Genomic DNA, 27,881 nt, shown 5'->3' with positions numbered 1-27,881 from the left:
GCCCCTCCTGTCTGGTTTCCACCCCCTCCACAGTCCTGAAACGGCTCTCCTCAAAGTTATCAATGACCTCCTCACATCTGCTGATGCTGGTACCCTCAAGATCCTAATTCTCCTTGACCTGAGTGCCACTTTTTTTCTTCTTCATATCCTCCTCACCAGGCTTGGGGGTCTAGGTGTTGAGGGCACCCCACTCTCCTGGCTGCAATCATACCTCACAAACCGGACCCAATACAACTTTTTGTTTTCTGTTTTATTGGGGGCGGCTCCTGAGTGGCGCAGCGGTCTAAGGCACTGGCTCTTAGTGCAAAAGGTGACACTACAGTCCCTGGTTCGAATCCAGGCTGAATCACATCCAGATGTGATTGGGAGTCCCATAGGGTGACGCACAATTGGCCCAGCGTCGTCCGGGTTTGGCCGGGGTAGGCTGACATTGTAAATGACGTGGCTAGTTAAATAAATAATAATGAAACACCTCCCTCAATGGCTACACCTCAGACTCAGCTGCAGTTATATAGGGTGTCCCCCAGGGATCTGTGTTGAGTCCCTTACTCTTCATCTACATCCTCCCCCATGGTCAGACCATCTGTCACTTCAACCCTGACTTCCACTGCTATGCCGATGACACCAGATCTACCTCTGCACAAAATCCCTCCTCAACCCACCTCTGACCCACATTGAATCCTTCCCTCACCAAAGCTGGCAACCTCACCACTGTCTATCCCTTCATGCACACTACCTTGGTGTCATCCTGGACATCATGGACTGTCCTTTGACCACCACATAAGACAGACTGTCAAATCCTCATTCTTCCACCTCCTCAACATTGTCAAATTTAGCTCCTTTCTCTCCTGTCCTGCTGCTGAAACATGCATTCCTCCCATCTTGACTACTGCAACTCACTACTTTCCGGCATCAACTCAAGCTCCCTCTATAAGCTCCAACGGTTCAAATCTCTGCACCCCGACTCCTCACCCACACTAAGTCCTGGCAGCACATCATCCATGTCCTCTGTGAACTCCACTGGATTCCTCTCTCCCAACACATTGATTACAAGATCCTCCTTATGACCTACAAAACCCTTCACCACCTTGCCCCCCTTACCTCTCAGACCTTCTTCTCCCATACCAACACACACGTGCACTCCGTTCCACCACAGCAGGCCACCTTGTCATCCCTAGGTCGAAGCTCCAGAGTTTCTGCGACAGGGCCTTCTCCAATGTTGCTCCTAGGCTCTGGAACTCCTTCCTTCCAGCCATCCATGACTCAGAGTCCACCACTATCTTTCAGTCCCTCCTACAGCCCTACCTCTTTTACAAGGCCTACGTTTTAGCCCCCTCCCACACAAGTACGAGCAAAGAAATACACTGCAAAGACACTCATCTCTTCACCATACTGTGCAGTACCTACCTCAAACCCTTACCCTACCCCTTACCGTAAACCGAGTTTGTACCCTAACCCCAATCACACCCTTTACCCTAAACCGGGTTTGTATCCAAATCCCAACCCTACCCTGCCCAAACACTGATACAACGCACTCTTTCCCTTCTTTGAACCCACCCCTCTCTTTTATTCATGTTTTTTCTTTTCATTTCTACAATTGTTAAGCAACTTTGGGTCCCTGAAAGCGCTATAAGTGCCATCTATTATTATTACAACAGTGATTTGTAGCCCTGAAATACAGCGACCATCTGTAATAACAGATCGGCGTGATTCGTAACTGCATTTTACATTACATGACATTTCAGTCACGTATCCAGAGCAATTTACAGTTAGTGTATTCATCTTAAGATTAATTTTCCTCAATAAAGGAGCTATCAGCAAAGTCAGAGCTTTTAAGGGGGGAAAGTAAAGTGCGAGTGTTAGTTATTGGGGGGGGGGGGGGGGGGGGGTCAGGGTGAGAAGGGGGGTTTCTGGGAATATTTAAGATGTTCTTTAATTGATTGGATTTATATGGCGGTGCTTTTCTACCAACTGAGGTACTCAAAGCACTTCTCATAGTAGGAGGAAACTCACCTCATCCACCACCAATGTGTAGCACCCACCTGGGCGATGAAGGGCAACCATTTTTTTGACAGAATGCTCACCACACATCAGCTATCAGGTGGAGAGGTGAGGAGTGATATATGCCGATGAGGAATGAGGGGGATGATTATGTGGCCATGATGGAATAGCGCCAGGTTGGGAATCTAGCCAAGATACCAGGGTTAAAACCCCTCCTCTTTTTAATGACCACACCCGTTTAATGTCCCAACCAAAAGACGACACGCCTACGCAGGGCAATGTCCCCTTCACTGTCCTGGGGCATTGGGATATCCTTAGACTAGAGGGAAAAGTGCCGCCTACTGGTCTTTCAACACCACTTCCAGCAGCATTGGATCTCCCATCCAGGGACCGACTAGGACTGGCTCTGCTTAGGAAGGTTCTGGTCGGGTTTCAGATGTTTTCGGGAAGATGGACAGTCCTACTGTAGCTTTAGGGGGAAGCTGGTTCCACCATTGGTGTGCCAGGAGAGAGAAGAGCTTGGACTGGGCTGAGTGGGAGCCTGCCTTGTTGGAAAAATTACTTGTCATGCACAAAGTAGATGTCCTAACCGATGTGCCAAAAGTATAGTTTATTAACAAGAAATTTGTGGAGTGGTTGAAAAAGGAGTTTTAATGACTCCAATCTAAGTGTATGTAAGCTTCAAACTTGAACGGTATATGGACTCAGGTGGTTGAATACTTTTCTAATCAAGATATGAGTGTTTTATTTTTCATGAATCTTAAAACAAAGTTTTCTTCCACTTTGACATTAGAGTAGTTTGTGTTGATCATAGTAAAAAAAAGACAAATCCTTTTTAATCCCAATTTGTAACACTACAAAACATGGAATTTGTCAAAGGGTATGAATACTTTCTGAAGGCACTGTATCTCCCCATAAGCGCTCACAAATGATTGAATCATTACTGGACAATGCATTTCCATGTTTGGCCTTCAAATCATGTTTTGATCTCCTGCCACAGCCAAGAAAATGAAGTTGAATGTGCTACAAAGGAACTAAGCATGGCTGCCTAAGGTAAATCAATGAAGACGACACGGTGCAGCACAGCCACGTGAAATTAGACGCTGGGAGAAAGTAGAGCATGACCACAGAGAACAAGAGAAGAGCATTACATTATTAAAGTAGGGTAATGTGACACATTTGCGAGCAAAAAGAAGGCAAGCCATGTGATTCACAGACATCTTTTTTATTGGTCAAACGGAAAGACCGAAAAAGCAGAATCCTTTCTCAGCTGTACACAGTCGTAGTTTCTGACACTCTTCTGCAGGCGTGGACTAATTAGCATATCATTGGTACACTTTTCTATATAGCGCTTGATACTCAGACTGAGTAGACACAGAAACACAAAATTGACATATTGGTTCCCCTTCACCAGTTAGCGAAGGTTTTACAATGCACCAATGGTGAGTGCAAGGTAAAAGACCTGTAACATAATGTGCCTGTGGACATGGACATATTTGATACTGTATCCCTCCTCATATGTCATGCTGACATCTCCATTGGTTAGTAACGATCCCGTTGTGTGAAAAGCGCACACAGACAGCGATCTAGAATGATCAATCAAAAAGACAACGTTATGGACACAGAAACTTCTTGACAAGATATACTCATAAATAGCTTGATCAAAAGCCAAGATATTAAAAAATTAAATAAAAACCATTATGCACAGCCAAATACATCCATTATAAAAAGTGAGTTGCATGGCATGATGCTAATGCCATGTCCATGGATCTAAGACATATTAGACTTTCATGATGCATGTCATGATACTTTCAAATGCAACACTGAAATACAGTGACATACTGTAACAACTGATAATGTTCATTGTACAGATATTTAAATATTCAAAGTTCTTACATGTATTTATATTCTTTTGAAAACACATGAATAGAAAGCTTTTTGTGTGAAGTTAATATAATAATTTGTGTGATAGATTTTTAATATAATTTGATTTATTTCATTAGCATTGTAATGTCTGTACACATAACATATTGTCAAATATTATTATTCAAAGGAGGGCTTACTCTTTGTGTGGGTATGGATGGGTGACTTCTATCCTGAGCTTTTCACATTGATTAAAAATGATATTGTAAAGGCAGGAGGAGGATTGGGCACAAGGATACAAAAGCAGAGAAAATAAACAAAAGTCTAAACAATGTATACAATTCTAAAAATGTGACATTCCAAGAAGAGATCTTTCAAACACAAAATGGAAATGCTAAATACATGTAAATAAATTAAAGATGAGATAGAAAATTCAAGAGTATTTGGACACACTTCAATCAGCCAGCCCATCAACCTCTGTATCTATACTGCAGTGCCACTTTTGTCCTTGTTATTCGTCTAGTAGATCACTTTTAAGCTTTTGCAGTGTGTGTATCAGAACTATTGAGAAATGCACGTTAAACCAAACCAAAGCAATTTCTCTTAGGGAAGGAGTTTTAAATGAAGTCATAATAAACTTTTAATATCATAATTTATGCACCATGCAATTATTTAGTGTTTTACATTTAATACAACAGCATTGAGCATTGTTATTGTATTTTATTTGCACTACAATGTCAGTAATGTTAAAAGCCTGGCTTGAAGAGGTGTTATAATCAAAAGTAAATATATATCTGTCACTGTAGTATTTAGTTGTTATAGTTTAATGATTTTTGGGATAGTTCCGAAATAAGTTTCAGTGGGGTTAACAATGCCCAATGAAGCATGATAGACAGGTTTCACGTTTTCTTTGTTAAAAAGTGACACTGTACAGTAGCTTCCAGGGCAATATGTTTCAACCACAGTGTGATTCCCCTCTCCACACTCCAGCCCCCTCCCATCAAATATATTACCCAAGTTCTTTCCAAAAATGATGGGGAAAAAATCTGGAGAGGAATAAAAATACATTTACCACAAAAATAAGAAAACAAAAAAGGGACAAAACCAGGACAAGGGCAGGTTTAAATCAAACAGCAACCCATCATAACCAAACCCATATTCTTGAAAAATCCATTTGAAAATGATTTATTTTTACAGGTTGCACAGTTTATGTTGAAACACTGAATCTGGGATAGATGATCCAGTATTAAAGGGGGGAGAGGGGGATAGGTGGACAGATGAGGAGGAAGGGTGATCACTCTTCCTCTGTGCATCCCAGTAACTCTGCACGCAAAGTGATCCTTCCGTACCACGACCATGGAAGGATCCGGACAAATCGGGCGTAGATGGGCGGATCTATCACGTTCTTTCTGTGCGTGTCATTGTCAAAGTTTCCTTGGAACACCTGCGAAAGGAAGGACAGTGGGAATGAGATTAAATTAATGGTGATCTTGAACACCCACACATATCTCAGCATTATGCACAGAAGTGAGATTAGAAAGGATAGAAAGAGCAAAGGTTAGAAGAAGACGAAGAGTGATGGACATGCTGTTGATATGTAGTTAAACGTGCAAGCATGACATATTCCAAAATAAACGAGCATAATTGACGTATTGGGATGTATACTGTGTTGTTGATAATTAAAAGCCTTGTGCCTAAGTGTGGTTAATCGACAGTAGAATGATATGCAATATGGGATATATGTACCTATTGGGACAGCTTAGCTAAAGTCCATGATCATTTCAATTAAACAAGTGTGATTATGACTATCTAATTGGGATGTAATGGGACTCGGCATCGTCGTTATGTGAAATGTAAAACCAGTTGGCCGGACCCCAGCAGGTGCTGAAAACATTCTGCCATTGAGTGGTTGAAATTAGCCAACTATGACCCCGAGAAAACGTTCAACCAGAACCCTTTCTATGGAAAGTAGGCTTTCTCAGTCGTGTTCCTGGAGCCCCCACCAGGGAGCAAAAACGTTTCTTACAAAATGCATTCTGATGGTCCCCAAGACCCAGGGATATTAAATGATGATGTTACTCTAACTGGTATGTACTGTACGTTTGGCAGGTCTGAAAAGTGAAACATTCCATTTGTGATATAGATTGACATGTTCTTCTTCATCGTGCACAGGATTTGAGGGAAGTAATGACACTTGAACAAGCCGCAGTGCATTTACACTCGAATAATTCTGCTCCTTACTGAAACAAGAGAGCAGTGAGAATGTCTGCATTATCCTCCCACTGAAAGCCACTTCATAGCCACTTCAGGCTGCTCAATTCCCAAATTATTCCACAAATCGCTAATACAAACGGAGCTTATTCCCCCTCTAGGGAGAGTGACGTCTCAATGGCTTTTCTGGGGCCCTGTGTATGACCAGCAATAGCTCTCATATCATGAGAGTCTGCTGCTGAGAGCTCTAGAATTACTGCAGTTCTAACTGAGCATGGTGAGTAGGGCATATAAAGCCTGTCGTTAGGGCCCAGAGTTTTTCCCAGTCCGATCACGTGGTCAGGACAAAGTCCAAAGAGGTGCACTACGATGCAAGCAAGATCTACCCTGGGTATTCTAAAGCTAGCCAGCTTCAGTTAGCTTCACAATCCAGCTCAGGCTTCATCCATGTTACGAAGGTGGATATTGATCGTGCAATTGCCGCTTACTCAAGCCTGCTCGAACTGGGTTGTGGACCGTGCATTCATGTTGCACATTGCTAGTCAAACGCCAAACTCTTCATCGAGAAAATGCTGAAACATCAATCCATGGGTGAGCCAGTGCCACATTTTCATTTCTGCCGAAATAAAAATGAAATCCGAGTCATCTGGCAAATTCAACAGGCTATGGCGTATTAGAAGTGATTTCTTTCTTTTATTACGTATTGTTAATGCCGTCTTTGGTATGCTGTGGTGTGCTTGTCAATTAACAAGCACTTTTTCCCCCACTCCTATCGATAAAATAATTGCATTAAGTCATACAAAAGTTTTACTCTGCGTGAAGTTTCAAATGCATTTTGTCATTGCTAAATGTGTAATGTGACACGTATTTTAACATTTTAAACAATTTACACAGAAAAAGCATTTGATTAAATTAACAGGACTAACACTTTTTCGGTTAGGACATGTGTAATTTCATAGTGTTGATGTCTTCACTATTATTCTACAATGTAGAAAATAGTAAAAATAAAGAAAAACCCTTGAATGAGTAGGTGTGTCCAAACTTTAATATAAACAGTATTTCTATAACTACATGCAACATATAAGTGAGTGACAGCTTGCATGTCCCTGGTTTGCTCCCGAGTGGCACAGCGGTGTAAGGCACTGCATCTCAGTGCTAGAGGCATCACTACAGACCCTGGTGTGATACCGGGCTGTATCACAAACATCTGTGATCGCGAGTCCCATAGTGTGGCGCACAATTGGCACAGTGTCGTCCGGGTTAGGGGAGGGTTTGCCCAGGGAAGGCTGTCAGTGTAAAATAAGAATTTGCTCTTAACTGATTTGCCTAATTAAATAAAGTTTAAATAAAATAAAATAAATAAATTGTTATAGTGTCCATGAGTATCTATATGCTGACAGAGGCCTCTCCACTCGCCATCTAGATCTAACTGCCTGCAGTCTCTGCCACACTCAGGCTCAGGAGGGGAGACCTGAGGAGAATATGTACAATGCTGTGCCCAGCCAGACACCCACCCAGACAGAGACACACACACACACAAACGTACACACTCTCTCTGTCTTGCGCGCAAACATGCATGCATGAATGTGCACATGAAAACACACACATACTGTACACACACAAACACTGTACTTCAGATTTTCTCTCTCACAGACACTCATGCTTGAATCTATAGACAGAGACAGAAACACAGACAGACAGATCTCTTAGCCCAGGCCAACCTCTCCAAGCCTGTGGCGTGACAGGAAAAGTCTCTGGAGTCCGGAAGCCTAATGTGTCCTCTAGCATTAATCACCTGCTCCACTCGACTGAGAGGCGGAAACACCTTGAAAGGTCCTATATCTGGAAAGCTCCTCACAGCTCTGTGCTGGGACACACTGATTAATATCCCCCCAGGCCTTGCTCTAAAAGATGCAGTAGAACCTGAGTAAGGATAATAGGACATAGGATGCTTTTTTTGTGAATTGCATATTTTATTGTTTTACTACCTATGAATAGCATCATTATGGTATCACTGTATTCTCAGTCTGTACTCTTTTTCTAGCCACAAATCCTGAGGAGGAACTATAGATTTCAACACAAAGGTTGCTATGATCTTGACAGTGTATATTTTATCACTTTTCTCTCGTCCCTGCCAGGCTTGCCAAACGCTTGGAATTCTTCCAGTACTTAAAATTGAGATTGCTTGGCTGAAACTCACACTCGGTAAGCGGTGGCCCACATCCAAAGATCATCTTGTGTTTTAAATTATAAACTCCTCAAGCGAGGCATTTGAGCGGCGGATGGAGAAGTGTTTTCAGGCATGGGCCGCTAAACTGAAGATGTACATGTTGGCATAAATTGATGTGTGCCCATTGGAGGGTGATATGTGTCGTAACAAGCCACCATCAGATATACAGTGACTTCGGAAAGTATTCAGACCCCTTGACTTATTCCACATTTTATTACGTTAAGTCTTATTTATAAAATGTATTAAATACAACATTTTCCTCATCGATCTACACACAATACACTATAATGACAAAAAACATTTTAGCATTGAAGGTCCCCAAGAACACAGTGGCCTCCATCATTCTTAAACGGAAGACCTTTGGACCCACTAAGACACTTCCTAGAGCTGGCCGCCCTGCCAAACTGAGTTATCGGAGGAGAAGGGCCTTGGTCAGGGAGGTGACCAAGAACCCGATGGTTACTCTGACAGAGCTCCAGAGTTCCTCTGTGGAGATGGGAGAACCTTCCAGAAGGACAACCATCTCTGCCACACTTCACCAATCAGGCCTTTATGGTAGAGTGGCCAGACAGAAGCCAATCCTCTGTAAAAGGCACATGACATTCTGCTTGGAGTTTGACAAGAGGCACCTAAAGACTATCAGACTACGATAAACAAGTTTCTCTGGTCTGATGAAACCAAGAATGACATTTTTGGCCTGAATGCCAAGCGACATGTACTGTGAAGTATAGTGGTGGCAACATCATCCTGTGGGGATGTTTTTCAGCGGCAGGGAATGGGAGACTAGTCAAGATCGAGGGAAAGATGAACGGAGCAAAGTATAGAAAGATCCTTGATGAAAACCTGCTCCAGAGTGCTCAAGACCTCAGACTGGGCAAAGGTTCACCTTCCAACACGACAACGCAGGAGTATCTTCGAGACAAGTCTCTGAATGTCCTTGAGTGGCCCAGCCAGAGCCCGGACTTGAAACAAATCGAATCATCTCTGGAGAGACCTGAAAATGGCTGTGCAGCGACGCTCCCCATTCAACCTGACAGAGCTTGAGAGGATCTGCAGAGAGGAATGTTAGAAACTCCCCAAATACAGGTGTGCCAAGCTTGTAGCGTCATACCCAAGAAGAGTCAAGGCTGTAATCGCTGCCAAAAGTGTTTTAACAAAGTACTGAGCACTTAAAAAGTACTGAATACTAAAAAAAACGGATTTTGTTTTGTCATGTTGGGGTATTGTGTGTAGATTGAACCCCCCCCCCCCCCGAATTAATCCATTTTAGAATAAGGCTGTAACGTAACAAAATGTGGAAAAAGTCAAGGGGACTGAATACTTAACGAAGGCACTGTATATATTAGAATCTTTATCTTCACCCTGTTCCGCATATGAAAAAAGACAGCAATTTACTGTATTAAACTAATTTGATCACTTGTCATATGCTTATTTTGTGGATTCATGCTTCTGGGAGAATCTAGTTCACTGTAGCCTGTTAAAGAGAGATAAGCTGCCAGTGTGCTTTAAAGGCTTGCATAAATCAAGAGATCTGTGTGTGTGTATGTTTTTAGGTCTATGTCTAGGTGTGTTTCCTCCCAGGTTAGCCCTGCTCTGACCATCATCAGCAGAAGCTCCAGGAAATCCTTATCATTAAACAACCCAGTGAGAGCAGCAAAGTAAACAGGCCTCCTCTAAAACAACAGGCCCAGTAGTGCTGCTGCTCTCCTGACAGCAGAGTGTTGTCACAGCCTCCTTTCCCGTTCGCCGGCGTGGGCGATTGGAATGGTCACGTGTACTCTGTTGAAGGACCCGTAAACACAATTTCAGGCAGCATGCCGACCAGGACTGCTAGACAACGTGCCCTTGTCTGATCCAGGATGCCAAGGGAAAGTCAGAGAGAGGCGTCAGCAAGCTGTGCTGGAGCCTGAGACGGGAAGATGCAGCGCTCAACACAGAGCGATGAGACTGGGTCAGAGCTTGACAGCTATAAGCAGCACACTACATTTCTCCGTTCATTCTGTCAATTGTTGTTTTGTGTTTGATTGTTCGCTTGGGCATTTATTGTCTTTTTTCTCCTCGTTGTGGCTTTTCCCACTCATTCACTTTGTCTTTCAGTTGGATTCAATTCTTGGTTGCAAAATTAACATTTCTATTTGGATTCGTTTGGGATTTTACCGCATGTCAAAATAGCGTTGGCCTTTTACATCTACTAATATTATGCTTGAGTTTTGGTGGATACCGTTCCTTCCGCTACTGATGGCATGCAGGGTTTGGGTTACATGCATTTCATAGGAAAGCAGTGCTGTTAATGGAGTGAGGACGGCTCACCTTGTCCTTCCTCTGTTTTTCATCTTGATATACGAGCCACGTCTCTCCATCGTTGCTGTAGGCCACCTTGTAGGAGCCCACGAACTGGACATGGCCAAAGTCCTTCGCCCCCTGGGTGATGACGCCGGTAATTTTAGTAGGCAGGAGCATGTCAACCTGAGAGAGACCAAGAGCGAGAGAGAGTGTGGAGGGTGAGGGAGAGAGATAGAAACAGAGAAAAACTTTACTTTATCACCTCCGACTCAGCTAAACAAAAGTGTCAGAGATGCTCAGTTTTCTCCAAGTTCAATTATTTAGAGCTAACAAAACAGTGCAGGTTTCTGACTAGTGTGTACAGAATGCACACTATTACCAAGCCCATGCAGGATTCCATGGAAGGAAGTCAATGGATTGTCAGGGTTAGCTCCCCTACATTTATTCGGTGTTAATTATGCACAATGAGCAATGTACCGGAAGTCATAATGCAGAAAATTACAAATAATTTGAATCTAAAGTGGAAGAACCTGAGAGCAGTGCATGATGAGATGGGTTTCCGTGGAGTATAAAACGGGTGCATTTAGGGAGATCAAGCGAGATGTCTGAGCAGAATTATGAGTGTTTTCGGTTCATCTTTTATAATTGAGCATGAATCAGCATAGCTTTGAATCAGAGGAGAAAAACAACCCAATGTGTGCTTGTGGAATTCCTAATCATCCCAGGCTGCATCCCAAAGAGGAACCAGGGTGAAAAGCACAAACTATCCATTCTGTAACATCATTTGACTCTCTTTCACATGCCAACAAAAAGGTCACTTAAATTCATGGCTTAAGGATCAAAGGCTTCATTCGTAGCTCATAAATACAAACGCATGACTGGCAACAGGGAATGTTTTACACACAACATGGCAACCATGACATAGTTTGAAACCATAACCACAAATGATCCAGTCTGCTCTTGATTTGGCTCAATGTCAATAACACCATGACGGTACAGTAACTGTCTGGCTAGATCCATGCACACCGATCCCCTTCATGGGGTGAAGAGAGAGCAAGAGAGGCGGTCAAAAAGGAGAGAGGTCGTACAAATGAGAGCGCGAGATCGAGATCTGGGTTTCCTGAGCTGGATTTACAATACACAGGAGCCTATATGTCATCCTACATTTCTGAATTGAATTATATTCAACACATGAATTTTAATTGGCCACACTCCACAGGAAGCAGAATTTGAAAAGAATTTGAATTGAAGGAAGTATAATTATATTCAAAGCAATTCAACTGATAACATGAAAGTCTCATTCATTTGACAAATCTTTTATCAAAAGGATCTGCCACTTATTATTGCAAAGAGTATACATACCATTTTAAATATGATTTGGATTATAATTCAAAGATTGTCATGAAATGTTAGATTGCTCCCTTTCATATTGCAGTGTTTGCTCTGCAGTAAAATGTTGACACAATGTCAAAATAAACATGAGTATACAGAAGTGATGTGTAGAATAAATAAGCCATTTGAATTTCATGGAACTTAATTGAAATCTACTTTTTTTTTAAATCAAATTCAATTCCCTGTGGGGTGTGGCCAATTCAAATTCAAGAATTCAATTGGAATTAAAGAACAATTTACAACTTAATTCAGAATTGAACCGAAGACTGCTATATAGAACGTGATAAATGTGGGCCAAAACACAGAGGCTTCTCGCTCTCCCATGTTCTCAAGACCCTCGCCTGTACATCATCCCATACATTATATTACTATGCATTGCAACATATCATAATGCATTACATGCACAAACACAGCACACAAATATGGTGCATATGAGCCCACATCTCCACAACATCTGTCATGAGGCCAGGAGATTGCTCCTGAGCTGGTCTTCAGTCCTGTTCTGACAGACATTCTCCAGGGATTCAAAGAGGTTTTCACTGTAGACATCTGTTTGGAAGAGCAGGCAGGCTCAGGCCTGGGTCCCTGACTTATAGGGAGCCAAAGACATGGCTTGCTGTCAATCTTTCTGTGCTCTTATAGAACAAGAGTTATGTAATATGGAGTAAGCAGCCAGCTCTTGGGGTTCTGAAAACAACATAAAAAGGGTTGGCTCTCTGAGGCAGTATGTTAGTTGAACAGTTATGGTCCTAATTTAAAATCTTGGTACAAGGGCACCTTACCATGATGTCATGTAGGCAATTATACACATTGGCTTACATTGTTTTCTATTGAAACAGAGATACCTCCTTCAAAACCAGACCTGTACAGATGCTTCACCCCTTTGTTTAATGAAGTGTTCATGTCTGTTTTGGGAGGGGGGGACTTATAAATGGGGCTTTAAATAACCTCTCTTTTATAATTACAGCAATTGCAAACAGCCTTATGCATGAAGGGACACTAAAGGAATGGGTGAGGCTGTGGCTGCTTCAGGGAGAAGGAATGACACGTTGCATTGTGAGGCTCGATTACCCTCCAAGCAGAGCACAGCGTAGAGGTAGTCTCATGCTGGCCAACCTGTCAAGTCTGCCACCAAAACAAAGGCACGCTTGAAGGGGAACCTGTATTTGCGTTCATAGGTAGCAGTCAAAAAAAGACGACCGCCCCTGGCACAGCCAGCTCCCAACACTTTGATGCCCCAAACTGATTTAAAGGGCGAGATAAGCTTGTTAGAGCCAGGAGTCTCCCAAAACCCACCTTCCAACACACTTAACCCTGGCACACCGGGGGATTTGAAGTCTTAGCGGCAACCTCTGAATCCTCGTGACAGAGAGGCACCAAAAAAATGATCACAGCATTCCTTTCTCTCACTCCTTCTCCTCGGGCGAGTGGAAGTCGACACAAGCAACACCTCAAAGAGTCACACCCCCTCTCCTCGCTTACCCCATCCCCTGTTCTCCTCCATCACCGTCTGTTTCCCCCATCAGTGGAAAACATTCATAAAATTTGGCAGAATTAATTATCCCTGCATGGTGCTTCAAGGCGACACATGCATGTGTTTCTATGGGACAAATAGGGAAAGAGAGAAAAAAGAGAATATAAACTGAAAAAGAGGAGAGAGAAACCCCCCCCATCTACTCATTGAGATGAGAGTTTGCGTGTAACGCCCATGTCCATATTTGAAGTGCTGGTTTTGTCAGAGGGGGGAAAAGAGTGCGAGGCTGCTGTAGAGGAAAACAGTTAGCCCCTCTACTACTCCACACTGTATACATCCAGAGCACCCAGCTAGCAGCTAGCTCCCCCTCTAGCTGAGCTAATTGTATGTGTTGAAGACTTATTTAATCTACACTGCTCATATAATCTCACCCAATTTCTAGACTGTTGGAAGTGTGTGTATGTGTATGTGTGTGTGTGTGTGTGTGTGTGTGTGTGTGTGTGTGTGTGTGTGTGTGTGTGTGTGTGTGTGTGTGTGTGTGTGTGTGTGTGTGTGTGTGTGTGTGGAGTGTACACAAGGCAAACGTTAGGAGCCGGGGTAGTGTACTGTAAGTACAGCTCACACAGGCATATGGACTCAACAGGATGATATCACGGCCCATCAACCCCACGATGAGGCCGCCATCATTAAAGCTTAAAGCAGAGGTGCGAGAAGAAATAGGTCAATTGCCATGGTTTTTCCGAACGTGGCATCTGTGCTCAGAAAACTGCATAGAAATGTCTCTTATTGTATTGTTGCAGGGGGGCCCTGTATTTGAATAAAACATCACAGTATCGAGACATGCAACCATAATGCTTTTGAGATGCATCATTATGAAGGGAGAAAAAAAAAATGGTGCAAGTTTCAATGCGCCAACTGTTTGAGGCACTACAGATCCAGACCTATGCTTACCCTTGCATCAGTTTGAAAAAGCACCAAGCATGTTCTAAAATACCACCTCAAAGAATTGAACAGGTCAATCCACATGCTCTGGGAAAGCCGTTTTAAACATGTGGTCATGTCGAGCCTTAAGCCTGTTGATCGGATAATCACAGTCTTGATTCTAACTCCAGGCAGCACTCAGGCCGGTCCAACCGGGAGACACCGTGTGAGAATAAAAGAGTGAAACACCTAACACGCATGCACACACACACACACCCAACTCCTTTCATGACTACCGTTTCCACTTGAGGTGGCGAGATGTCAAATCACATAAGGCGTCTGCTGAGCACTGACATGGCGAAATGTGGGTTCTGTCCAGTAAGAAGTGTGGACACCTGTGTTACCTTGGGGCCTAACTCACAGCGGAGATACGGTCACAAACTGAAAAGTCTCTGCACTGGCTGTATCGGCGTGAGACCAGCCAGCCACTGCCAGGATGTGCTAAATGCCAAACATGCAAAAACAGGACTTCCTGCTCACTCTGATATCGACCAGAGTGAAATGCTTTTTAAAATGTTCCATGTCGCCTTGCCCTCCTAGCGCAAAGGTCTATTGACAGTTGCAGTTGTGGCGTGTACTGAATCCACTTTAGGAAAAAATAAATATTGTTGACAGCTTCCCTTGCTGGTAAGACTGGTCCAAAGTGAGCTAATAAAAGTGTGCATCTTTAAACCAGACGGGTAGTCTTTAGCATTACAGTAACAGTGAATCCATCCCTCTTGCAAAGATTGCGTTATCATCCTCTTCTTTTGAGGAAGACGACTGATTAAATATTTTATGAATAAAATGTTTTTTTGTGTGTGTTAAAAACAGTTAAATGAAAATGTCTCTCCCATTACACATTTTGACAGGATGCATTTTGAAAGTTCAAGCACAGTAAAACTTAATACAATTCTATTATCGAGAGGAGTGGGAAGAAAGGTGCCTGTGCATTGATAAGCACACCAAAGCACATCAAAGACGGCATTAGCGATAAGTAATAAAAGACGGCACTTCTAACACGCCATAACCTGCTGAAATTCCAAGATAACTTTTTTTTTCATGTTGATTTCGGCTAAAATGAAAATGTGGCATTGTCTCAATGAATAGTTTGACAAGCCATGTGTGACATGCACGCACAGTTAAAAGCCTGTTTGACTTAGCGGCAGCTGCATGATCAATATCCACCTTCGTAGTATGGATGAAGCCTAAGCTGGAATTTGAAGCTGACTGAAGCTGACTAGCTTTATACAATCCTGAGTAGATCTAGCTTCCATCGTAGTATACCCCACTGGTGCTGCCAATTAGGGTGATTGTCAGTCAGTATCCCAGCTGGCAAGCCCTGAGGCTGCTGGGTTTGTTTGCTGGCCATGAGGCCTTTCATGAGTTTTTTAGTTTTAGTTTTGAAAACCTTTGGTGTTTTTCCTTTTTGTACATATTTATGTTTCCTCACCATCTTAACACATAATAATCCACTTGGACTGGCCGTCCAAGAGGTCAAGTGGTAGCGGGACCAGAATTCGTAAATTGCTCTCTCCTGGTTGGTCATCCAACACGGTCCTGAAACACGGTTCTCACATAAATGCACACATTCATTCAGCAAACAGACCGTGTAACTAGGCCTAGGACCACTAGACAAAGCAATTGCATCAATATTATTAGGCTAGTTCATCGGTTTCGTAACATCACTTCCTCCTACCCTCCCTCCTTTCTTCCTCTGCGTAAAGCACACTTGCGTAAATAACCCCGTTTCCATATTTTTCCATTTTGATTTGATTTGATTTTTGATTTGATATTTTTACAGAATAACTATTTTGTTTGCTAAACTCAGCACATTAGAATTTTTGAGTGCCTGTGAAGAGAGGCTACTGTAAGAGAGAAAACTGCTCTCTGAATTTGACACAGCACATACAGTTGAAAAAAAACTTCACAGCTTTTCATTTAGTGGGAGCCTTTTTTCCCATACATAATTTAAACCAGCAGACCCAAGCTAAGTGCTTAAGAAGACAAGCATAAATTCACCTGCGTGCCAAAAATAAAGAGATTATATATTATATATTACAAAGAGATTATAAAAACACATTTATGGAGGACAATCAATTTCCCCCAAATGAGATTAGTCAAATCCAGTTAATAGAAAATGTTACATTTCGACTAATTTAAACATCCTTGTGGAATAAAAATTCCATACTATGTATCTATTGATGGGGTGGAAATAGGCTCTGCTTGTCTACTTAACTCAAATGGGGGAAGAAAACGGGCAGAAAATCAACCATGCCGACAGATCATTTAAAAGGTATTACAGTGTGGAAAGCCTCCATTGATTCATTGTGTCGTGTCCGATATCTGTTGGAGAGGAGAGAGGCACTCTGATCCACACGTGACAATCCGTGGGGTACATCCAAATAATACCTCCTTTCTCTTGAAGTGTGCACTCGTTCACTCTTTCCCACAAATCTAAAAGCATTGGATTGGTGCAGGGATGGGTTAAAAAGAAGTTTCTCTGTATCGATTATTGGGACGCATCCATGGTCTTACCACAGCAGAGAGGACGCTGGGAATTACATCCACTGTGATTCCCATGAACAGCATTCACGTTGGATTTGGCGGTTGACAGGGTTAACACTTTCAGATCAGGTGCAGAGTAGTTTGTCTGGTGTTCTGTTTCCTCCTAGTACACTTGGTGATGTTAAAAACAACTGCATTCCCTGCAGTCTCAGCAGCAGCACTTTCTCATGATGTTTATCACATTGCTCATACTCAATTGACAGATAGCCTGGTGGTCAAGCCATTGGGCCCATAACTGAAAGGTTGCTGGTTCAAATCCACGAGCTGACTAGGTATGTCAATGTGGACTTGAGCAATGCACTTTACCCTAATTGCACTGGCTAAGAGTGTCTGCTAAATCAGGGGATCAAAAACTATTACACTCAGGAACCCTTTCCAGCATTGAGGAGCAAGCACTGTTTACACCCCTATTTATAGTGGAGAGAACATTTTGCAGGTTTAAAGCTTATTTAGTGCTAATCTACACATTTTGTCAAGAGGAAGACATCCGTTTTAAAACTAATTTCCAGCAATTCTACACATTTGCCATGTCTTGTGTGTGTTCATGTGATATTTGAGTGACTCAAACATTACAACAACATCTTTGGGCTAAAAAAAACGACCTGACATGGGCTAGTTGATCTGGACATTTCTGAAGAGTAATAAATAGCTTTCTGGTCTGCAATAACTGACATGTCAAGAGGAAAACTGATAATTCACCACCCAATTTGTAATTGCACCTTGTGTATTCTACTATTACCACTTCAAGAGTAAGTTCTGTAAAAAAAAGATGATATATATATATATATATATATATATATATATATATATATTTATATATATATATATATATATATTTATATATACACACAGTTGAAGTCGGAAGTTTACATACACCTTAGCCAAATACATTTAAACTCAGTTTTTCACAATTCCTGACATTTAATCCTTGTAAAAATTCCCTGTTTTAGGTCAGTTAAGATCACCAGTTTATTTTAAGAATGTGAAATGTCAGAATAATAGTAGGGAGAAGGATTTTTATTTCAGCTTTTATTTCTTTCATCACATTCCCAGTGGGTCAGAAGTTTACATACTCAATTACTATTTGGTAGCATTGCCTTTAAATTGTTTAACTTGGTTGAAACGTTTCAGGGAGCCTTCCACAAGCTTCCCACAATAAGTTGGGTGAATTTTGGCCCATTCCTCCAGACAGAGCTGATGTAACTGAGTCAGGTTTGTAGGCCTCCTTGCTTGCACACGCTTCTTCAGTTCTGCCCACATATTTTCTATAGGATTGAGGTCAGGGCTTTGTGATGGCCACTCCAATACCTTGACTTCGATGTCCTTAAGCCATTTTGCCACAACTTTGTAAGTATGTCATTGTCCATCTGGAAGACCCATTTGCGACCAAGCTTTAACTTCCTGACTGATGTCTTGAGATGTTGCTTCAATATATCCACATAATTTTCCAGCCTCATGATGCCATCTATTTAGTGAAGTGCACCAGTCCCTCCTGCAGCAAAACACCCCCACAACATGATGCTGCCACCACTGTCCTTCACGATTGGGATGGTGTTCTTCGGCTTGCAAGCATCCCCCTTTTTCCTCCCAAAATAACGATGGTCATTATGATCAAACAGTTATATTTTTGTTTCATCAGACCAACGGACATATCTCCAAAAAGTACGATCTTTGTACCCATGTGCAGTTGCAAACCATAGTCTGGCTTTTTTTAATGGTGGTTTTGGAGCAGTGGCTTCTTCCTTGCTGAGCGGCCTTTTGGTTATGTCAATATAGGACTCGTTTTACTGTGGATATAAATAGTTTTGGACCTGTTTCCTTCAGCATCTTCACAAGGTAATTTGCTGTTGTTCTGGGATTGATTAGCACTTTTCCCACCAAAGTACGTTAATCTCTAGGGGACAGAACACGTCTCCTTCCGGAGCGGTATGACGGCTGCGTGGTCCCATGGTGTTTATACTTGCATACTATTGTTTGTACAGATGAACTTGGTACCTGCAGGCATTTGGAAATTGCTCCCAAGGATGAACCAGACTTGTGGAGGTCTACAATTTGTTTTCTAAGGTCTTGGCTGATTTCTTTTTTTCTTCCCATGATGTCAAGCAAAGAAGCACTGAGCTGGAAGGAAGGCCTTGAAATACATCCACAGGTACACCTCCAATCGACTCAAATGATGTCAATTAGCCTATTAGAAGCTTCTAAAGCCATGACATAATTTTCTGGAATTTTCCAAGCTGTTTAAAGGCACAGTCAACATAGTTTATGTAAACTTCTGACCCACTGGAATTGTGATAGTGAATTATAAGTGAAATGATCTGTCTATAAACAATTACTTGTGTCATGCACAAAGTAGATGTCCTAACCAACCTGCCAAAACTATAGTTTGTTAACAAGAAATTTGTGGAGTGGTTGAAACACGAGTTTTAATGACTCCAACCTAAGTGCATGTAAACTTCCGACTTCTGAATCAAGCATGCACACGCGCACACACACACACACACACACACACACACACACACACACACACACACACACACACACACACACACACACACACACACACACACACACACACACACACACACACACACACACACACACACACACACACACACACACACACACACACACACGTCTCTCTGTGTTTCATATTTGTCCTTATATTCGCGAGAGGCTGAATGTTTCTCACCAGAGAAAGCATCCGAGCGAGCGAAACAGCGCCCCTCTTTCTTTTTATGTGTAACCCATCGATCTAAGGCTGTTTGGTCAAAAAGATTATGCCATTGTTGCTGCCCATAGCATTGAATACAAGGGAAGTCAGTGAGCATTTGGCATCCCTTGATAAAACATTTAAATAATAATAATAGCCAATCAGCATTGAGCTAAACTGAGTGAAAAAAAAAAAGTGTCAAGGGAAGCCAGTTTGGATTTGGCTTCACACCGATCACATTACGCAAAATGTAATTTACAAAAAACAACTTGAATTTTTGCGTCTCGTTGTGTAGTTGTCGTCCGGTGGCTGGCTAGATAGCTGACTAAAATCTTCCTTTTCTTAAATTAGCCATAGATGGAGAAAAGGATTTGGGGACTTCTGGTTTTACTTAATTATCTGTACTGGCTAATGATTACAACGGCGATTCTGATCCAAGCATAAATTCATACATTGTGGGGAGGATGTCATAGGCGTTTCTCTACAAGTAGGGTGAGTCAACATGCTTCTTCTACTTGCACACACACACATCAGTTCCATGGACAGCTACCTCAGATTTAGCTTACTTTGATTGGAATAAATCATTTTGGGTATATTTTAGTTCTCACTGTGTTAGGCTAAGCATAGGTGACGCTCAGTTGGTAGGGCATGGCACTTGCAACACCAGAGTTGTGGTCCGATTCCCACTGGGGACCAGTACGAACAAGTATGAAAATGTATGCACTCACTACTGTAAGTCGCGCTGGATGAGAGTGTCTGCTAATATGTAAAATGTGATTTGCTGAAGCTGAAATTGTGTTGGAATAGTGGAGACTTCTTTTCGACTTGCAGAATCTCTCTGTGGTTCTAAATTAATGGTTGTTTAGTAGTCCGGAAATGTTGGAAACATTAACTTGCTTGAACAAATTGAAGGCCGTGTAACTGTTTACTACATGTAATATGCTTTGTGGACTTCACCGGACAGATGTTGCTCTCCGGTTTTGTGATGAAACAAAGGCGTGGTTGAATTGATTCTGCCACTGTGTCTTCTTATTGTCTCAGCCTTAGGCCTATATATCATGGTGGCAATGCATATGGACTAACAGGTTATAGAGCAAAAAATGCAATTATCACTACACATAGTTCGTGAAAGGGCTTTTATTTCCTGGCTTGGCTTCCCCAGGGATTTTACCCACGCACCGCTACTGGCATGCACATATGCGCGCACCCATGCACACAAGGCGTCTGTGAGATGATTACCTAATTATGAAAAAGGTCTGCTCACAAACACAACCTGTGAACACCACTCATATGTCACATGAGTCAATTACATTTTACATTTACATTTTAGTAATTTAGCAGACGCTCTTATCCAGAGCGACTTACAGTAGAGTGCATACATTTTATAACATTTTTTTTACATTTCATTACATTTTACATACTGAGACAAGGATATCCCTACCGTTCAAACCCTCCCTAACCCGGACGACGCTATGCCAATTGTGCGTCTCCCCACGGACCTCCCGTTTGCGGCCGGCTGCGACAGAGCCTGGGCGCGAACCCAGCCCAGCCTGGGCACGAACCCAGAGACTCTGGTGGCGCAGCTAGCACTGCGATGCAGTGCCCTAGACCACTGCGCCACCCGGGAGGCCAGTGGCCATCAATAATCAGTTTTCTATTGTTTTGCTCTCTTGCTTACAATGGGCCGCTCCAAATGAATCACAGTAGCTGTATCATCATATATGTGACTGACATGGTGATACATCTACTTGTGTATGTTCAATAAGAATCTCTGATAAAAAAATGTTAAAAAGTCAAGCAATGACTGGATTCAGTATTTATTGGAGTGGGAGTTTGGTTTAGACATGACACAGCCAGATACACATGCAGAACACATACAAGACAATCTGGGCGGATCTGATTTGAGTCGAGGTGCCTTCAATCTCCACATTCCTTCATATCCCTCAGATGCTGGAAACTCATGAATCAATCATTCAGATCAAAAAAAGATTCAAGCACCCAGCATCAGCTGAGAGAGAAAAAGAGACAGTGGGATGTGGCCGACGTGCGCTAGAAGATAAGATGAAATAGAAGAGGAATAGCATTGTCCAGGTTCAAAGGAGGGCTGTTTATTTAAAGATGGAATGGGGACAATACAAAGCATTCCATTGAAACAGGGAGGCAGATGGATCTAGTGTCCCCACAGTAACTTAATTTGGAGGTTAATTGAATTAGCACGCTAGCTGCGGGGAAAGTGCATAAAATAGAGCAAAGTAAGGGCCATATCGGACTGGGTTAAAATGGCAGGATGCACTGCCGATAATGCTTTAATGAAATTAGCATCAGATATGTTTTTCAAATTAGTTTAAGTTTACCTCTAAGGTATTCATGGGGCCTCATGTATCAATATCGTGTAGAAAACATTCTAAAATACTACTTATGGACAACATTTTGAATGTTCGCATGCATAGAAAAGGTGTGATTTATCAAACAATTCTATGAGAGTCATACGCAGACCGGTAAGATTTTTTTTTTTAGAAATACCAACTGTTCTCAGGCAAGGGTGCTCATGCACAGCCTTGGCTATTTTCATTTTGAAATACCCCTATATAACCATATATGGTCAAATTCATCCCTTTAAAGCCAATGAGGAATATACAACACCGTACCATAAAATACAACGGCTCAACCAAAAAAAAGCTAAGAAATCAAAACTTTAGAGACTGAAATAGAGGTGCTAGCGTACAAAAAAGGGTCTAAAGGTTTAATATGGCAGGCTCAGTTGTGGCTTGACCAGTAAAAATGGAAACATAGCAACAAAAACAGGGCCATTCAAGTTGTTTAACAATGGCAAACATACTTCAAATGAGTAGGCAGCACTCACCAATAAGTCATCCCTCTACACCAGCTTCCTCCTGTAGGCGTGAAGGCCAACATTGCTGTTTTGCACCTGCCCACATGCCATCGCATTCAGCAGCGTCTTTTGTGCATCACATCACCCATCACCTGCACGTCAGGAGTGGAAGCCTTTTTCTGTTCACATAGGGATCGACTCGTTTTGGGATAGTTATTTTATGGAGATGTCTGCGCAAACGTATGCAAACGCACGCACACACATTTCACATTTGCCACCTTCATCAAATATCACAGCTGTGGGCTAAATGGTTATGTGCTTCTCTCTGATTTGCATTGGGAACCACCTGGAGACTGTCTCTGTAACACTCTGTTTCTTCAATTAGTTCAGCAAGGCAACTTGGCTGCAGGTGCTGTTCCTATTGATCCCCTTATGCATGTGCAGTAATAAGACAAATAACAACACACACGCACACAGTCCTACTGTGCCATGCTGAGTCAGTAAAGAGAATGTCTGCCCTGTATACTGAATTAAAGAAACACGTGCTGTGTATAACGTCCAAAACACCTGTCTATGACTGGTCTGCGCTGTTTCTTTTATTTTTCAATAGCAAGCTAAAATGAATCCATCTACCTAGTAGCAAGGGAGATATATACTATTAATTACGCATTAGATGAGTATTTCCTTTGCTTATTTTTCTCCCTATGGAGCAGTCTTGGTAGCACCCCCGTCCTCTTTTGGGGTGCAAAGATGTCATCGAACGGCACTAGATGGGATCCTTCTTAGCTGCTCTGGCATGGTGATATGCCATCATTTCACTGACCTTATTGGGTTTCAATATGTCCATAGTCCTGCAGCTGCCGCCCCCCCCCCCCAGTATACCCCACTATTAATGACGTCAACAATGTTAGATAGCTACATATAGACATACAAAATACTAGACCAGTCTCAGGGATGGCTAACTTCGGAGATCTCGTCAATCTCTACTGAGTTAGGTAGATCAGATTTTTTTTTTTTACTTTAAAATGGGAGGAATTGGTGCCTCCAGGGCATTTCAGACACCTGTTAAGGGACCTTTAGTGAAGAATGTGCATTTTCTTATGATTATGTTTTGCTTTTCATATATTGTTGTGTACAATAACATGTATTTTAATGTATATATGGATGCGTAGTTTAATGTGTATTTCATTTTGATGTGTATTGTTGTGCTAAACAGGCATTATCTGGAAAAGAGAACTTGGTCTAAGCATTGACTCCCTGTCAAAATAAAGGTTAAATAATTAAAAAGAACGAAATGCCGGGCAGCACCGCAAATAAAGAATGTATTTAAACTGATTTAGAATTTTGAACACTCATGGTTCCTGAGTCTGCGGGGACGAAATGCCATCATTAATACTTTGGACTAGGTCAATAAGGAAGGCTGGTGATAGCAATAGTAAGGCTGAAGTGGACTCTAATGACTGCCTGAGAATACATGACTAGATGCCTTCAGTGTGCTCATCCTGAAGGATACGGAGGACAGATCACTCTTCAAAGTTCCCAATGACTTGTTGCTTCCCAGTTTTTCCCCATGCATGTCATAATCAAAACACCAGTGTCTCTTTCTCCCAGACAATCAAAATCCCTCTTAAATCCTTTCATAACAGATTCCTTTTTCCTCTCTCATAGAGCGTCTCACTCCTTAGGAGAGAGACATGCTTCATCTATGAGCTGTGTACTGCATAAACACTACTGTGTCAACAGGGAAAATCCTTGTGAGAGCCAACGGGAAGGCAATAGAACAGTTCTCCAGCATAGATAGAAACAAACATCCAGCTAATTTTATTGGCATAGAGACATTGAGTTTGTTGTCAGAGCAGTATTGCACCAATTATATTAGGGAAGCAATCCCTTGCAGAAGTAACCGTAAAGCCCCTCTTTGATTACCGCAAATGCACGCGAAGAGGAACAGAGCAGGAATTGATCTACCATTACTTCTAATTAATGTTCCTGTTTACCTCTTCTTTACAAGCCTACCTTGGGGTTTGTCAGCGTCCCTCACGTGTTAGGGACCATTGCAGCAGATTAATTATCAGGATCATGCATTTGAAAAGAGCTAGCCTACTGTAAACACCATCTGCAAAAGGTTTAGGGTCAATTCAGAATAGTCTAGACTAGAGGAAGCAGAATACTAGGAAGTATCCTTGAATTGTATGACATTCCAAAGTAATAAAGGATATGAGAGCCTACCTTTAATGTTGGCTAGTGTTCCTTCCAATATTTCACTTTCATGTGTGAAATACATGCCACGCTATGTATTTTTTTCCCCCATTAGCCACTCAGCTCCCTTTTACTAACTTTTATTTGAATTAGTTCCAAAAACACTGTTGCCTTAAAAGACTCTAATTTACCGGAATCTTCCGCAATTTGGGTAATTAACAGAAAATATATGTCAATCTAGTGTAATTTTGGTAATTTATACTGGAATAACTTTAAAAAAATGTATTCTTATATAGTCTAAATGTCTTATATATCTGTCTATTGTCCATTCATTTCTTGTGGATAGACCATATGGTTCAAGAGAACATAGCATAATTAATGAAAAAACACTAATCAACAATGCATTATTTTCAATAAACTCTTCAAATCTTCCAACTATTGACGCCGAAACATTGACAAAAAATACAGTATCAGTCAAAAGTTGACACAAACGTACTCATTCAGGTTTATCTATATGTTTTACTATTTTCTACATTGTAGAATAATACTGAAGACATCAACACTATAAAATAACACATATAGAATCATGTATTACCCAAATCAAAATATATTTTATATTTGAGATTTTTCAATGTAGCCACCCTTTGCCTTGATGACAGCTTTGCACACTATTGGCATTATCTCAACCAGCTTCATGCGGTGGTCACCTGGAATGCATTTTAAAAAACAGGTGTGCCTTGTTAAAAGTTAATTAATGGAATATATTTCCCTCTTCATGCGTTTGAGCCAATCAGTTGTGTTGTGACAAGGTAGGGGTGGTAATAAGAAGTTGTCCCTATTTTGTGAAAGACCAAGACCATATTTTGGCAAGAACAGCTCAAATAAGCAAAGAGAAAAGACAGTCCAAATGTGAGAAATAGCCTGCAGCTTCCAAACTCAACTCATCTGCATAAAATAATCTCATTCAATTTACATGATCTGCTAAGGTTGAATACTTAGCAGATAATCGAACATTTCTCCTTCCCAAGAAAACTGCAAGCCCCTCCCGGTTATTCCCGTTCAAACCGAAAATGCTATTTAAAAGCATATAATACCAGAGAAATGTAAATGGTTATCATTATAGCACTGTAAATGGATGAATATACACAGGAAATTGGTTCTTGTTGTATTTGCTGAAATTTTATCAACTCAAGGTTCTCTGTCACAACACTATTTCATTGAAATATCCTAGGTTAATATAGACCTATGAAGCACTGTTGGGACACTGGTAAAATTTGATTAAGTTATTACAGCCTAGTGAAAATGACTTGAGTTTGAGCCTACCTTTGACTGAAAGATGTCAGCCAGTCTTTTTCTCTCCCCTTGTCACGTTCCTGACCTATTTCTGTTAATTTGTTGTATGCGTTAGTTGGTCAGGACGTGAGTTTGGGTGGGCATTCTATGTTTTCTGTTTCTATGTTGGTTTATGGGTTGCCTGGTATGGCTCTTAATTAGAGGCAGGTGTTTGGCGTTCCTCTAATTGAGAGTCATATTTAGGTAGGTTGTTTCACAGTGTTCGTTGTGGGTGGTTGTCTCCTGTGTCAGTGTTTGTCACACCATACGGGACTGTTCGGTTTGTTTGTTCATCGTCATTTATGTGTAGGCTATTTTCCCTGTTCGTGCGTTCTTCGTGTTTTATTGTAAGTTCGTATGTCCAGGTCTGTCTACTCCGTTTGTTATTTTGTTTATTAGTCAAGTGTATTTCATTTTCGTGTTTTCCGTCTTTACTTTAATAAATAGTATGTCTTCACAATCCGCTGCATTTTGGTTCAATCCCTGCTCCTCCTCTTCGGATGAAGAGGAGGAGGACAACCGTTACACCCCTTGCATCTGGCTGACAGGGGAATTTGGAAATGTTGTGGTGGCTTTTACTGAATAATACTCCGCTTATTGTGGCATATCTGATACTTGCTAAATACATAGGTAAGCAAAAGCGTAGATTCGGGACCAACTGCGTCGAGAGTTTGTGTGTCGCCTGTACGTATTAGTCATCAATGTAATTTAAAGAAGTCATGCAAGTAAGTGATGTTTCAAATAGGAAACTTTGTTGCGTAATAGGCTGCTTGCGTTTTGATGACTGGTCTAATATCTGAAGCCAGATAGTTGGTATGTCCACTTCCTGCAGCTATTCATACATGCATTTTAACTGCAAAATAATTATATAAAATTGGAAGGAGTTTGGTTGGGAAATCTCAGTATCCGGTCACAGGTATTCAACCCTGTGACATTGCAATTTGACTTAGTCCTAACACCATCATTCACTGTACAGTTGTCCCAAGTTTAGCCAAAATCCAGAAACTCCAAAGTGATTCAATTAGAAATTAAAACTAGTTCAGTAGTGTTTGCCCTCTCCCCCTATTTCTCCATGTAGTGCTGTACCGAAACAGTTGGGGGAAAAAGTGTCACGTGACGTTGCTGTATCCAGGCCTCACTCTGCTTCATTGTCAGTGAATTCATGATTTGTTGTTGTTTTCTTAAACACGTACGGACTAATTCGTTATTTTTGTCAAACGTACTATCCGTTTTGAGTCATGAAATGTGTACTTTTCCACCTAAAACATTTGTGATTATTTTATATAATTTTTATATGCAGCCGACTGCCACGGCAGCAGAGTTGCGTAACAACTGCACATGTGTGCCCTTGTGGGAGAGACCCTTCTACGTAGAAACGTCACGATATGCCCTTATATGGAGCTTGATCTCACAAAAAAAAACATTTGAGGGGGAGAAGGAGCTGGAGGGAAAGTTGATAAATTAATATTGCAGGTGAAGTTAGTTACTTAACGAGGAAAAAGAGATGACAACAAGAGCAAGCTGGTCTTCGGTCCCTGGCTGCACTTTACACAATAAAATAAGGGAAGAATGCCAAAAATATCACTGTTTTCCGATAAAAGATACGAAGAGATGCAGAAGATAGTAAGTAGCAATTTCAAATACACTGAACAAAAATATAAACGCAACATGCAACTATTTGAAAGACTACTGTTCATATAAGGAAATATGTAAATTGAAATAAATCAATTAGGTCCTATTCTATTGATTGCACATGACTGGGAATACGTAGAACAGAAAGGAAGGGGTGTGGATCAGTAAACCAGTCAGTATCTGATGTGACCAC

The 27,881-nt window shown here is 41.6% G+C and overlaps 1 protein-coding gene across 4 annotated transcripts in view; it reads right to left on the bottom strand.

Annotated features, from left to right (window-relative positions):
* Positions 1 to 3,210: 3,210 nt before the first annotated feature.
* Positions 3,211 to 27,881, bottom strand: part of LOC129826305 (EGF-like repeat and discoidin I-like domain-containing protein 3) — a 283,677-nt gene continuing 259,006 nt past the window's right edge. For all 4 annotated transcript variants that reach the window (XM_055886873.1, XM_055886874.1, XM_055886875.1 and 1 more), the window contains 2 exons: positions 10,616 to 10,771; positions 3,211 to 5,308 (listed from right to left, as the gene is read on the bottom strand). In XM_055886873.1, coding sequence (XP_055742848.1) covers positions 5,159 to 5,308; positions 10,616 to 10,771 — 306 coding nt within the window. In that variant the 3' untranslated portion in view covers positions 3,211 to 5,158. The remainder of the gene's footprint in view (positions 5,309 to 10,615; positions 10,772 to 27,881) is intronic.

Source organism: Salvelinus fontinalis, chromosome 28, assembly GCF_029448725.1.
Source record: "Salvelinus fontinalis isolate EN_2023a chromosome 28, ASM2944872v1, whole genome shotgun sequence".
In the NCBI taxonomy this organism is placed as follows: domain Eukaryota; kingdom Metazoa; phylum Chordata; class Actinopteri; order Salmoniformes; family Salmonidae; genus Salvelinus; species Salvelinus fontinalis.
The sequence above is the reverse complement of the archived record's forward strand: the minus strand, read 5'-3'. Positions and strand labels throughout refer to the sequence as shown.